Source organism: Choloepus didactylus, chromosome Y, assembly GCF_015220235.1.
Source record: "Choloepus didactylus isolate mChoDid1 chromosome Y, mChoDid1.pri, whole genome shotgun sequence".
Taxonomy (NCBI): domain Eukaryota; kingdom Metazoa; phylum Chordata; class Mammalia; order Pilosa; family Megalonychidae; genus Choloepus; species Choloepus didactylus.
This window is the reverse complement of record NC_051335.1, coordinates 12,071,660-12,087,397: the sequence shown is the minus strand read 5'-3', so window position 1 is coordinate 12,087,397 and position 15,738 is coordinate 12,071,660. Positions and strand designations below refer to the sequence as shown.

The 15,738-nt window shown below is 38.8% G+C and overlaps 1 protein-coding gene across 1 annotated transcript in view; it reads right to left on the bottom strand.

The window, feature by feature from the left end:
* The window catches only part of PPEF1 (protein phosphatase with EF-hand domain 1), a 180,291-nt gene that overhangs the window by 129,933 nt on the left and 34,620 nt on the right, over window positions 1-15,738 (bottom strand). Inside the window, exons 3-4 of the mRNA XM_037822700.1 lie at window positions 5,104-5,231; window positions 2,462-2,522 (exon numbers count right to left, since the gene is read on the bottom strand). Coding sequence (XP_037678628.1) covers window positions 2,462-2,522; window positions 5,104-5,231 — 189 coding nt within the window. The remainder of the gene's footprint in view (window positions 1-2,461; window positions 2,523-5,103; window positions 5,232-15,738) is intronic.

Here is a 15,738-nt window from a genome sequence, read left to right as displayed (position 1 = left end):
AAACATATGAAAAGGTGAGCATCATCACTGCTTATCAGGGAAATGCCAGGTAAGCAAAAATGTGATACTACTACATAACTGCAAGAATGGCAAATGTGAAAAAGATAGACAATTCCAAGTGTTGGTAAATATATGGAACAATTGGAACTCATACGCTGATGGCAGTGTAACTTGGTACAACCATTTTGTAAAACTGTTTGTCAGTTTGTCTAATAAAGCTGTATATATGCATACTCTATAAACCAGAAATTCCACTCCTGTATTATGATATATATTTATAATAATGGCCCAATGAATCATGCCTCCCTGTGTCCAAATTCTTTTACAATGTAATGCTGTTGTTCTTCCCATCAAGATGTGAATCTTTCTTAGCCTCTTTGAATTTGTGGCTGACCTTGTGACTTGACTGATAGAGTAATGCAGAACAAATTTTGCGTGAGTTGCAGAGCATAGGTCTTAAGAGGCTTTCAGTTTCTGCCTTTGCCCTCTTGAGACCCACCCACAATGTAAAGAAGTCCAGAATTTCCTGCTGGACAGAGAGGCTACACGAGGAGAATGGAGGTATCCAAGTTAATAGACAACACTGAAGTCCCAGACATGTGAGAAAAAACATTTGGACTTTCCTGCCCAGCCCAATTAGATGAGTGAGCCCAAGTGACACCACATGGGGCAGAGATAAGACATCCCTAATAAGCTCTGTTCAAATTCCTGACCCAAAGAATCACACACAATAAAATGGTTGTTGTTTTTAAGCTGTTAAATTTTGGGGTGGTTTGCTGTGCAGCAATAGATAACTGAAAATGAGCATGCAGCAAATGAAATTAATATATATGTTCACTGAAAGGGATGTATACAAGATTGTGCATAGCATTACTATTTAAATTGCCAAAACTGGAAAAAACTCAAATGTCTATAAACAATAGAAAAAATTATGGTATATTCATAAAATAAAATATTATTCAGCAATAAGAATGACCAAATTACATCAATATGGATGACTCTCACAAATATAATGTTGACCAAAAAAAGCCAGACTCAAGAGTATCCACTGTATGTTTCTATTTATATAAATAAGTTTAAAAAACAAGCAAAACTAATCTGGGGTGTAGAAGTCAGGAAAGTAGTTACTGATGGGGGGAGTACTGGGTAGTAACTGAAAGGGGGCAGGGAAGGGGCTTCTGTGGCTCTGATAAAATCTTATTTCTTGTTCTGGGCACAGATTATGTGGGTATGTTTACTTTGAGAAAATGTGTCATACACATGATTTATGTGCTTTTCTGTATGCTATACTTTAAGAAAAGGTACACATAAGAAGATTATACCATTGTCCCCTTCTCTGATAAACATTTTCTTATATTTTTAAATCCCTGCCAAATTTTTTAAAATTCAGATTTTGAAAAATACAGAGTCTGAGTAAATAGCTCTGGAGTGGAACCCAGCCATCTATAGCTATCAAGCCCCATAAGTGATTCTAATGCACAGGCTGGATTGAAATATTAGGGCATAAGCAGAAAGAGTGCTGTTTTGTTTCATCATTATTATATTTCCTCACAAAAATATTTTTGCCAAAGAACATGAAGCACAAACAACTGTCTTCAGATTGCAATTATTTAAAAGAAAAAAAAATGGCAAAGTACCCACTTCCACCCACTCCCCACTCCTCAGGTTTGGCTATTCCACCATTCAGAAAGCTTCTACAGATCATTAAATGCTTTAATTAGTTTCATACATATGCACTGAGCTTAAATCATGCCATTAAAACATCATTCTTTCATCACCTTGAACAGTGTTTATCAGATTATTTAAAAGATACTCTTAGATGCTATACACAACTTAATTAGAGCAACACTGGAGATAAAAACAGGCAAATCTTCATTTGCTGGAGAAACACATGCATTGTGAATAATTATAAATTTAAAATCATTTTTGAACACACTTATATTACCCATCTCTGCTTCAGAATGGCAAAATATATACATATGTATGTATGTGTATACGTGTGTGTGTCTGTGTGTGTGCAGAAAACACAGACATGATGGAGCCAACTGTGTTTAAGCCATCATTCACCACCCCACCCCAGATCTGCTGCATGAAATAGTCAAGATACTTTGAGCCCGCAGCACACGTTTTTGTGGATGAAAAGTAAGATCCTCTTTACTAAGCTACCATTGGTCATCAATAGATTGTGGTTCAGAGAAGGTATTCAACAAATGAATGTTGAATGAAATCTAATTCAGTTTTCTGAAAAGTGAAAACATTAAATATCCAATTTAGTCCACACCAGAGAGGAAAAAAAGCCAGTTGAAACTGATTTCACCAGTTGTTCGGCATCACATAGACAAAACGAGTGGGCACCTTTTAAATTTCTTAGTGTTCTTCCATTTTCAGAATTTACATCTCTTGATGAGGACAAGTCAATATTTAATGATTACTTTTCAAAAGACTAAGCCTTTGTACTTACCTGGATCTTCCTCACGTACAGTTGCATAGTTTGCCAACATGAAGGAAAAGAAGTTGGATAGCTGAACAAAATAAAAATGCATTAATCAATTAATGAACCACAAACAGCTACTGTGGCAAATGCTGTCAGTGCCCCACCCGAGTCCCCTTTACTAGTCTGGCACACTCATCTCCCACCTTTACCCTCATCAGGAGGATTGCCCTTGGCAGATGGGAGACACTGTACCCAGAGTTGCATAAGATATTATGTATGCCCCCTCCTGGGGGGCTGCCCATAGGCAATGACTGGCTGAAGCAAGGATACAACAGCCCAGCCTCCCCCTTGCCTCTGGTGGGGCAAACTCTGTGACGCATTTCACACTTTAGAGCTTCCAGTGGGATCAGACTGAGGTCAGGCTTCTCTGGAAGGTCAGTTCTTCCCCTGTCCTATCTTGCTTTCCTCACTCCCTTATAGGTTTTTCCTGAGACTACTCCCTCAATAAGTCACTTGCACCAGAATCTCTGTCCCAGACCCTGCTTCTAGGAAACCCAAACTAAGATGGCTACTAAATTTTGTTCATTATGATCACTGCTTTTTCGTGGTGATATTGAGTTAAAGATTACTCTTAAATGTCAAATATACTTAGGAAATAAAGGAAAGGAGGGAGGTTAAGATGGAAATCCACCAGCATTCTAACCATCACCTTGCTGCCTCTATGCCTATCAATTATCCATCAAGACCTGCATTTATAAAGTGCAAATAACTTCCTTTCCCAGCCTAGCCTCCCATAAAGAGTGAATACTAAGGCACTTTATCAACCAATTGAGGGGAGAGGGACTTTCCATACAAATATCAAAATGTATGATTTTAATGCTGTTGATGTGTTTGTCAATTAAGAGTCAACAGAAACCACAATGAGATACCACTTCACACTCATTAGGATAGCTATATTCAAAAAGACAGATAATAACAAGTGTTGGTAAGGATGTGGAGAAATTGGAACACTCATACACTGCTGGTGGGAATACAAAGTGGTACAGCTGCTTGGAAAACAGTTTGGTGGTTCCTCGAAAAGTTAAACCTAAAGTTACCATATGACACAGCAATTCCACTCCCAGGTATATACCTAAGAGAACTGAAAACAGATGTCCACACAAAAACTTGTAGATGAATTTTCATGGCAGCATTATTCATAATATTCAAAAAGTGGAAACAACTCAAATGGTCTATCGATGGATGGCTAAACAAAATATAATCTATCTTATACAATGGAATATTATTCAGCCATAGAAAGGAATGAATTACAGATACATGCCACAAGATGGATGAACTTGGAAACATTATGCTAAGCAAAAGAAGCCAGTTACAAAAGGCCACACATATTGTATGATTCCATTTATATGAAATGTCCAAAAGAGACAAATCCATAGAGACAGAAAGGAGATTAGAGGTTGCCTAGGGCTGGAGAAGGGGGGAATGGAAGAATAACTGTTAATGAGTATGGGGTTTTTAGGGGTGATAAAAATTTTCTAAAATTGATTGTGGTGATAGTTATACAGCTCTGAAATCTACTGAGAACCACTGAACTGTACCCTTTAAATAGGTGAGTTGGATAGTGTGTGAATTAGTCTCAATAAAGCTGTTATAAAAAAAGAGTCAATAGAAAAAATGTACTAATACTGGAATGCATGTGTATAAAGCATATCAATTTGGGGGCTCACTCTACTTTTATATTCATCTCTACATTCTACAGTGTTTAAAAGGACAGTTAAGGTCTTGAGCCCCTAATCCGGGCAAAGGGAATATCTGATTGAACCATCCCATATCATTTATATAGCTGCCAAAAATCAATCCAACAATTTCTTGAATTCTTTTTAAAGTGTTCTTAATTATTTTAAAAAAGATTATAATTTGATACACAAATATATGATTGTTAAAAACTACAAAGAATACAGAATGAAAATGAAAAGTCTCTCTTAACAACCCCCCACCCACCAAAACCATAATTGTCCACAGAAATAATCACTATGAACAATTTGCTGTGTATCTTTTCCCAGACTTTGCCATATATTTCATTTTCTTTCATATACATGGGGTAAAACTCGACATATTTTTCTAAAAGTTGATTTTTTTCACTAACAACTATATTGGTGATCTTTTCAAGATCTTTTTATTATTGAAAAGTACTTTTTTCCATCAATGAGCATTAAAGCTGGATTTATGTCTCCTTTGTGCAAGCTTTAAAAAGGCCTTCCTCACCCACTTATATTTCCATCTAGAACGTTCATAGGATTGTTCCCAAGACGTTCTTTCATTTTTTTTAACTCCTTAAAGTATTTTCCTTCATAAAGTAACAACTTTACTTCCTATGGGGCATGCACCCAAAAATAAAATAAGACCATTTTTTAATTAGCTAACGAAACATCTGGCAGTTCCCTTACAAAAAACTTAAGAACTAAGAAACGCTATCCTCTTCCCAAATCACGTTCCCAATGGCTAGTGCCAAAACAATGTCACTACACCCCCTTTAAAGCCTTTCACCAAGGTTCTTCAGCTTAAAATGGACCCAAATACCCACACTTTCATTCTTATAATAACAAGGGATAACGGTGTGGTAAAGGGCAGCATTTTACCAAAAGAAGAGACAAGCTAGCAAAACAGACCTCCATTTGGCCTTGTTCATCTGCATATTCGATGGACTGGAAAATGGTCAGGGCATAGCATTGTCTGGCCTTCATCCGGGCGCTGTAACCTCGGTACCAGTTCTGGATGATCAACGCGGCTTTTATCGCTACCAACCCATGGGATATGAAAGAGAGAAACAGTTACTATGTGTCTATGGGGGAAGTAGCTACATCAGAAAAAAAATCAGTCCACTTGGATTGCTAGGCTCTAAGAATATAAAAACTAAAAACGATGAGGCTTGCCTCTATGTTTTTATTAAAATGTCCTCAATTCTCAAATATTCAGAGAATAATGATGGCATAGCCATTAGGAGTACAAGTTTCAGAGCAAGACTGCTTGAATTTGAATCCCAGCTCTGCTAATTACTATCTGTGTGAATTTAGGTAAGTTATTAAAGCTCTCAAAGCCTCAGTTTCCTCATTTGTAAAATGGGGATAACAATAGTACTTACCTCTGGCACTACTTTGGCAAATTAAAGTCTATTTTTTATTCTATGAAACAGCAATTCCATTCTTCAAAATATATCCCAGTGGAAGGAGACATGTATGGGGATACAATCACATCTTTATTTGTGGCAGTAGGGAGTTTGATACCCCACAGCCTGGGTGTCCATTGCCAGGAAAGAGAATGTGTAACTTTGGTGGGTGCACACCATGGAATATTATGGCCCAATTGGAAGCAACAGATTAAATAAACCCATAGCAACATGGATGAATCTTCAAAATATCAGGCTTCAGCTAGAACAGTTAGGAAAAAAGTGAAACCATTTTATATAAATTAAAAATATATATATACACAAAATCACAATATACATTTCATAAGAATACTTACAAAGGAAAAGATACACATGAAGCTCAAGAGAACAGTTATTTATAAGGAGAGGTGAATGAGTGTGGGATACACAGATAAAAGGGAATAAGCAAATTAATTAATTAACATAAGATTGGGTCTTGCACAGACCAATGATGATAATGTACAATGAATTGAGAAGTATGGTTTGCTCCACTTCCGCATCTGAGATTCAACTGCAAATAGACAGATGGATAAATAACACACATCCTTCCCTCACAGAGTTACTCTGAGGATGAAATGAGATATTACAGACAGAATTTAGCCCAACACTTGGTGTAAAGCCCATGCTAAATAAATGGCAACTATAATGATAATTGTTGTCTTGTTTGTGGATTATCCAGGCATCTCATCTCCCTTCTGTAGCTGCCAGCCTTTGACTCATCCTGCAGCTTCATAGTATTGAAGAAAGAGACCAGGTGACAGATGATGAGACTTAAAATATAGTCTCTTATGCCTTCCTGAGGTTTTAAAGTGAAGAGCAATCAACACCAGCTGGCTCCTTTTATTCATGCTATCACTTTTCCCAGTTAGCGCATAAAAATTAAGAGATGACTATAATAAGAACAAATTGAGTTCTGAAAGCAGGAATCCAGCCTCAAGTTTCAGTACCCTTTGGCTTGGTTCTACTGTGATACGCTGAGTATACACCAGGACGTAGAAATCTGAGGGTTTATTTTTGAGCTTCCCCAAGGTGCTTGGGTTCCAGAGATGCTCATTTAGTTATCTGGTTTCCAGAAAACCCCAGGAAATAGACATACAGTCAAGTATCACGATCTTTATAGGGGAAATCCACAGTGAGAAGAAATAGAGAAATCCACAGTGAGAAGAAATAGAGTGGCTCGTTCAATACTGAAATACTTGGGAGTACCATGGCTGAAACCCAAAGTGTCCTCACAACACCAATATGGAGGACCCAGGCCCATTTGAAAGGCCTGTTCTGTGGAACAGTCACTGTCATGACCAACCAGCCCTCAACTCAGTGGTCCTGTCCCAGAGCTATCTACTGAGCACTTACTGAGGGCCAGGCAATGTAGTAACTCCCACAGTCTTCACAACACTATGAGGCTGAAAGAGACCCAGTAACTTCCTTCAGGTCACTTAGGAAGTACCGGGAAATGGACAGCAGAATTTGAATCCAGGTCTGACTGATTCCAGAGCCCAAGCTCTTAACCTCCAGAGAGCTACTGACCTTTTTCTGTGCCTCAGTTTCCTCATCTGTACAATGATGTAGTGGACTAATTAATCCCTAAAGTATTAGCAACACTGATAAACCAAGCTCATTATTATTTGTATAATTACTAATAGAACAAAATAGCTACCATATGTTAAGAGTCTACTACAAGACAGTTAGTACCACTCTCCCCCCAGCCCAAGTATTATCATCTCCATGTTACACAAAAGGAAATTTGGGGTTCAGAGAGTCAAGTATCTCACTCAAAGTCACTTACCTAGCATGAACTCAGGTGTTCTGAGTCCAAACTCTGGGCTCTCACCACTCTAGCCAGTTACTTCATTCCCGACTCTAGTTGTACCTTTCCTTCCTTTGAATAATAATAGCTACCATTTATTGAATACCTATTATCTACCTGGACTATGCTAGACACTTTGCATATACGATTTTTACTCCTCCTCATGGGGAGAGAGGAGACCTCAGACCCCTCTCCCCATCTCTGCCTTGCCTCTGTAGAGGCCCCTGCTGTGTTCCCCACCCCTTATCCCAAAGGGAGGAGTTGCTCTTTTGTTTGGTAGGCACACAATATCTTCACAGGCCTAGAGTGTACCAGTACGTGTGGATACCTTGCCCGAGAAGGTATACAGCCACGCTCACTTCCTTCTCTTGTGCCCTTCCCCTTCCACCCCAAAGTCAGTAAGCCAAAGCACATCCCCCTTCTGCTCCCCCAGCTCCCCCCCCCCAACTCAGGAATCATCCCTCTCTGTCTATGCTGGCACTCCCATACTGGAGCTTCTACACCTGAGCATGAACGCCACTTATTAAACTGTTGCCTCTCAACTCTGATCCCACCCTTCTCTAGTCAGCTTGGTGCAGACCCCGTTACTGCTTTGCCAGCCACTCCTCGCTGGGCTCTGCCAATAGAGGCGGAGGAGGAACAAGGCACACGTTCCTCCCTGTCTGCTTCCTGTTCCTGCCAGTGTAATCTAGCAACTGCTCTCCGTCCCGGTGGCAGCAGTTTTCCCTTGTAGCAGCACTGGGATCCAGTCTGTGGTTTATCCGGCACTTGTGGAACCAGCCTCCCGGCTGCCCCTGAGACATACTAGCACCAGCTGATGGTGCCCCTTCTCAAAGGTCTGAGTTTCAATTTGGCAGGACAACCTCCTCTAAGTTCCTAAATTTAAAAAATTCCCATCTTTTCCCTCTGTTCTCTCAGCCCTAGGGGTGGTAACTGTTTCCTGCAGTTGCTCCTGTGATAGCTTAGAGTTCTCTTTCAGTTACCTAGTTAACAACTTGATGCCTAGTTGACATTTCTTTATATTAAAATTCTCTCTGTTCAGATAACTCATGTGGTTTAATGCCTCCTGACTAGACCCTGCCTGATCAGCTAGTCCCATGGGAGTAAGAAAAGCAGGGCCTACTTAGGCCTCAAGCCTCCAACTTGCTGGGTGCTCCAGCTCAGGCCCCTGCTGGAGTTCTCCATTGGGATTCCAAGTACTTGGGCAGTGGTTGATAAACTGGACTTGGATTCACATCCTGCTGTCATTCCTTGGGCATACAGTTCCCTCAGCAACCTCTTCAAGACAGGGAAGGAGACTGGTGAGGCAGTATTGGGCATACAATGTAATACCTCCCACACCTCACCTGTTTCCTCAGAGCCCACCCACCCTGGAGCAAAACCAGCCAGCTGAGGACACTCCTCTGGAACAGAAACCTCCAAAATGACAAGGGGTAGAGCTCAGATCTGGGAGACCTTACTGGAAGGAATCGCTGGCTTCATAACCCCCAACCCTGCCCATACAGTTGAAGATCTATGTTATCTAGTTCTGAACTTGTTGGACAGCTTAGATCCACTTCTGGTGCTGCGGCTCCATTGGGTAGCAGGGCTTGTCTTCCCAGTCACATTAATTCCATGAAGAAAAGAAACAAAAGTAAAAGCTATTGCCATGTGTCCCAAGGACACATATCCTAATTTTATTTCTAGAAGGAAGCAACAGCATAGGTTTAATAATTTAGCCAATTTTCTGTGCCCGGCACAGGTGGTTTCTCTATTGCCAAGCTGTTTTTTGTTTTTTGTGTTTTTTAAATGGATTCTTTTCTCTGGTGGTGATCGTTATCATGGTATGTTGCAAGAAATTAAATATGCATACAGAGAGTCAGTGAGTAAAGCAAATAAGTTCAGAGGTTTTGCTTTGTGCCAGGCACTGTGCTTGCTGCTTAAGTGGATCAGCTTATTTGATTTGAATTGATTTGATCCTCCCAACAATCCTAAGAAGTGTCATTATCCTTATTTTACACATAAGGAAACTAAGGCTCAGAAATAATTTGTTCGGGTCACATTGCTAGTCAGTGGGAGAATGTAGAGCCAAATCCAGATCTATACAATTCTAGAACCTGAGCTCATTACATTATGCCCTACAGCTCAGCATGGCATTTGGAATCAGCCATAAAAAGAGAGGCAATATGTGGAATAGCACCTACTTCCCACTGCTTCCCCCATCTCACTTTCCCTTCCTCTTTACCTGTTTTATTGTTCTCCCTGGCACTTTTTACCATTTACCATACAATATAGTCAGATGTTTATGTTTATTGTCTGTCTTTGCCTATTAGCCAAGCTACTTGAGAATAGGAACTTTATCTATTTTGTTCATTGCTACATCTCCAACATCTGGGGCAAGGCCTGGCAATGGATATTTGTTGAACAAATGAATGACCATCTTCTTGGGTTGTTGTTATAACACATAATAATGTATCAGTAATATATTTATATAAGTATTAACAATGTATTAATTGATTGATTGATTAATATGAAATGCTTAGCACATTGCCTGTCATATAGGAAGCACTCACTAAATCGTAGACACTCTTTTCAAAAGTGAGGTATGAATAACAGGTAGAAATTGTCTCTCTCTAGGCTATCAACTCCAAGTGCCCCAAGGACTCCCTAATTAGAAAATATTCACTAGTAATTCTACCAACTACTGTGGATAAACAGGATACCATCTCAAGACCCAAGAGCCTGGAGCAGGAAGGGTGGTGGACCCACAGTTTTTATTCAAATGTCACCTTCTCAGTAAGGCCTTTCCTGATCACAATTTTTAAAGTGGCATCCTTCCCCCCATTGCCTCACTCCTTCCTTATTTTAATTTTTCTCCACAGTACTTATTACCATCTGATACAATATATATTTTACTTATTTGCTACTGTTTCTTCCCACTAGAGTGTAATCTCCACAAGGGCTGGGAACTTTGTCCATTGGGTTGGCTTTTGTATCCCCTGGGTCTGGAACAGTCTCTGGAACATAGTAGGTGTCCAATAAAAATTTTGTTGAATGAATGAATAAGTGAAATTACTGTTTAATCAAGATTTTCTGTCTTTTGTTTCTCTTAATGCTGACCAGTAGAGTTTTTTTTAATGATTCTTTATTTTGTTTTTTAAACTGGAGTTTGACAGACAGTTTTTTAAATAAGAAGTTTCATATTTGGAATAATATGGCATTTAAAGACTCTCTTCTTTTGAAATTCTGCTGGTAGAGGCCTCTCAAGGGAACACTAAGAGTAAATATTTGATGTACCTTTAAGATACCCGATGACCAAGTCAGGAAGAGACAGAGGCACAGGTGTGATAGAGCTGATTAGAATGAATTCAAATGAACTGGAAAGCAAATTTCTAGTGGCAAAAGGCTTTAAGCAGGGAAGAAAAAGCATCTATTACCTCAGCTGTTCAAAGCATGATGAGAATAAGGTATGGCTCACTCTGGCCTGGGACCAGTTTTTCTTGCTGTTACTTTGGTTCTATATCTGCCATCTGCTAGAGAGTGTGGCTGGCCCAGTGAGACTTCCACTTTCACTGGAAAACAAGCTCAAAGCACATGCCCAGCAGACATGAGCTGGCTACAAAGCCAGCTTCTTGGGCAGCAAACAAGGCCAGGACCCTCTGAGGCCCACTCGTCCATGAGCTCTGGCAGCCCCGCATGGCAAGGGCACACAGCTCAGAGCCCGTGTGCTTGCAAAGGCATTTTCTTCAACAAAAGGAAAACAGAGTAAAGCGTGAGGCCCAGTATTCAATGACAAACATTTTAAACCAAACCATCATCTTCCCCAAATAACAAAAGAGATCACAATTTTATCCTTCTCAGATCCCTCTTGCCTTCCAGTCAAAAAAGAAGGAAGAAGGGCAAGAATTAGAGGTCATTTCTACAACTTTTTATTTACTCACTCACTCTCCCACCCACTAACCCATCCACATTTAGTAATAACAATAAGTTTTGAATTTTTAATCAGGAGACTTCTATTTTGGTCCTGACTCAACCAGGTGCAAACTATGTAACCTCAGACAAATCACTTAACCTCCTTGGTCCTCAATTTCTCATCTGAACATGAGAATTTTAGATTATGTGATCTCTAAGATCCTTTCCAGTTAAAAATATTCTAATTCACTCATCTATTTTTTAATGACACAGCTGCAGCCTACCTATTATTATACATACCAAAGCTGTATATAAAATTGATGTGTAAAACTGTACACTCAAACCAGAAACTTCTGGACAAAGAAGACAAATTCCAAAGGCTACTAAAAAAAAAAAAAAAAATCTGTATTATCATTGTAGAAAACTCCAAGTCAAGCCACTAATATCTTTCACTTTCCCCATCAAGGAACTGTAGCCAAAGTTGCTAGCAATTGGTTTAGGAAAACTAAACATTTCATCTATTATTTCTCGTTCAAACTTCCTAAAACTATGATGACTGTATATGATCAATTAAATATCAGTGTTTCACAATTGGAACATGTGACTTTGCTTATTTCCTTTATGTTAAATAGCTTTCTAGGTCCCATCCCTGTATACTGATGCAAGTACCAACAGTATCCAGTTGAATACAAGGATATGACAAATTAAGGCATATCAGAAGCCACATGCCAGATAAATCTAATTCTCTGCCTACTCTATACATGCAGACAGGCTGTTTTGCCAGGGGCAGGTAAGAAAAGGAGGATGGGGCAAGGATTTTGGGGCAATTGGGGCAGAATGGTTCAAATGATAGCCAACAGAAGCTGGATGGGGAAGAAAATGAAGACAAAAGGGGCTTGGGAATAGAGACATATGGGAAAGGCCTAAGTCCCAGAGGTTTCAATGAAGGCCAAGAGATCCGAGAATGGGATGGCAATTATTAAGATTTCAGAGGCGGTGCTGTTCCAGATGACAACAGGGGCCAGGAAATGGGAGTGAGCAGCTGAAGTCAAGCAGAGGAGGGGGTTGCTGGAATTAGGTCAAGGAACTGAGATGCCAAAGTGTTTGGGGGTTATTCACATGTACACTAAAGATACTCAGGATGATACTGGTACTTGGTGCAGAGAGTCTTCAATGAATGAGGAAACTGGTGGAAAGCAAAAACAAGGAAGGGCTAGAAAATGGTACCGCTAAAAAGCATGAACCTTGGTTGCAACCACCACAAATTCAGTAAATACATCTCAGGTTGTCAGATTTTTTGTCTCCTTTATTCTAGAACAGTACCTCAGCCTTTATCCTTTTTTTTTTCTTTTAACTGTATTTTTTCCATATAGCACCCTATTATTAACACCTTGTAAAAGTGACTTATGTTTGTTCTAGTTCATGTAAGAACTGTCTTATATTTATGCAATTAACCACCATTGTTGTCCACTCTGGGTTTCGCTAAGTTATACAGTCCCAGTTTTTATCCTCTAGCTTTCCTTCTGGTGACATACACAACTCTAGCCTTCCTCTTTCAACCATACTCACGCTCTGCTTTGTTAATTACATTTACAGTATTGTGCTACCATCACACAGTATTGTGCTATTCATTTCTGAACCTTTACAATGAACCTTATTGAACATTCTGTACTCCTTAATCCTCGGTTGCCCGATCTCTGCCCACTTTCTATCTCCTGGTAATCTATGCTCTCGAATATAATTCTCCGAGTTTGATCATAATAGTTAGTTCATATTAGTGAGACCAGCCTTTATCTCTTTATCTTTAATGACACTGAAATTTTTGAAGAGTACAGGCCAGTCGTTTTATAAAATATCCTTCAATTTGGATCTGTCTGATATTTCCTCATGATTAGATGTAGGCTATATATTTTGGCAGGAATAAGTGATGTGTCCTCAGTGTATTACATCAGGAGGCACATGACGTTCATTTGTCTCATTACTGGTGAGGTTCACTTAGATCACTTGGTTAAGGCAGTGTCCCCCTGAAATTCTTTACTGTAGTGGTACTTTTATTCTCTTTATAATTAATAAACAATTTGCAGGGACATGCTATGAGACTATATATATATTTTGTTCTCCAAACATACACTACTGATTTTTGCTTAAATCAATTATTTCAGTGGTGGTTGCAAAATAGTGACTTTCTAACTCTTTCATTCCTTTTACATTTATTAGGATCAGGATTTCTTAATGCCCCATTTAAAGCCCTGCTTTATTCAATAGGACAACGAAGCAACACAAAGATTACATAAGGCCATCTTATGGAAAGATCCATGAGGGTTGTAATCTTTGGTTCCACGATCAGTCCAAGAAAATCTGAAGCTTTATCTATACAATACCAAAATAACAGGTTAAATAAGTAAAACACTCGGACCAGGAGGAACAACAGTTTACAAGTAATTGTGACCACCCTACCATATTAATTTCTGCCACTTTTCTAAAGGAATCATTATCACGAAGATAGCAATTTTTCACAACTATTTTACATTCTTAAGTATGTAAAAGGAATTTAGCTATATAAAAGTATTTCTATTAAATTATTAAAATATTTTCTCATAGGAAATATGTTCTATTCAACAATTCAATAATGACCTTTAATCCTCACTCAGGAAATAAAATTAAATATCTTAACTGCAATTGTGTTTTGTCTCCCTTGTTATTAATTACTAATCTGAGCCACATTGCCACATTCATTCATCCAAGGTCAAATATCATCAGCATTTAATGTTTATCTTCTGCAGCTGCTAAAAAGCTAATGCAATATAAAGCCATAATCATACAAGAAAAGTGTTCTGATTATGGGAAATAATAGGCATTTGAGGGTGAGGTATTGCCCTTTCTTACACTGACTTGAAATATGCCTCCCTGTAATTGGATTTTCTAACAATTAACAAGGTCCGACAATAAAGCTGGCTTCTTTGTGAATTGTCTAGTGAGGCTGGACAACCATTACTTCAGGAAGTTGGGAAAAATCATTTAAATGGAGGGGTGGAGCTCCATATCCTCTAAGCAATACTTGCTACCTTCTAAAAGCTCATGATTCTAAAGTGGGTATCTAGATGTCTCCCTGTCAGACTCTCAAAACACTTGAAATTTCTGAAGCCAGAGGTAGATTAATCACCCAACAAAGAAAAGATGAAGTTGTACTTAATTGGTATAAAGAATAAATAAGTTGTTTTTCATTGCCTGTTTCATGCAGGCAGTAAATGTGTTTGCAGTACCAATTCTATACAAATCGCAAGGCCAACACATTATCATACCTAAAAGTGAATAATTAAGAACTATTATTGAGAGCAAACATAATTTCAGATGAAGAAAGTGGTTTCTTTTACAAAGGAAATTACTGTTGAAAATGATTTCCAATTGATGCCAACAAACCAGGGATTATAGTATTTAATGTGGGCCGAAAATAAAGATTTGGCGGACTTGACATATTGATGATAATTAAAGCCATGGGAGTATATAATGTCACCCAAGGAGAGCACCAGAGTGATAAAACAAGAGGGCCAAGAGTAACCTAGAAGAACCCCAACATTTAAAAGTCAGGAGAAAGTGGAGCCCTCATAAACAGTTCAAACAGGGACTTAGTAGGAAAATCAGGAGAACATGCTGGCACTGAAGTCAAGTACAGCAATTATTTTAAGAAAGGAGTGTGCAGGAGTGCCAAGTGCTACCAGAAAGCCAAGAAATATAAGTACTGAAAATGATCCATTGGACTTCGAGGTCATTCAAGAACCTGTCAAAATCATTTTGAGTGGCATGGGATAGGAGATAAGGAAGTAGGACACAGCTGTATTAATGCCCCTTCCAGGAGCAAGCTCTAAAAGGGAGGAGAGAGATAGGGGAGTAACTGGAGGGGACAAGGGGTCAAAAAAAGGCTTTGTTTTTTTGAAAGGGAAGATAAAAACAGTGACAAAGAGCAATTTTAGACAACTGAGAAATTTTGAATATGGACTATATGTTAGATAATATTAATCAATGTTAAATTTCTTCAGTGTGATAGTGTTGTTATAAAAGAGAATATCCCTGTTTTATATATATATATACACACACACGTAGACACCCTCATTTTAGGAGATGCATGCTGAAGTATATAGAGGTTAGTATCATAATGTCTACCACTTACTTTCCAAAGGAGAAAGAGAAAATGGGAGAGGGGGATGATATGGCAATATGTTAACTGGTGAATCTAGGTAAAGGATATACGGGTGTTCATTGTACTATTCTTTCATCTTCTCTGTAGGTTTGCAATTTTTAAAAGTAAAAAGTTGGAGGGGAAAAAGGCAAAACAAATAAAAAAAGGAGAAAAAAAATATCCAAAAGAAAAAAAAAGAAAAGGGAAAAAAGAGGGAAGGCACC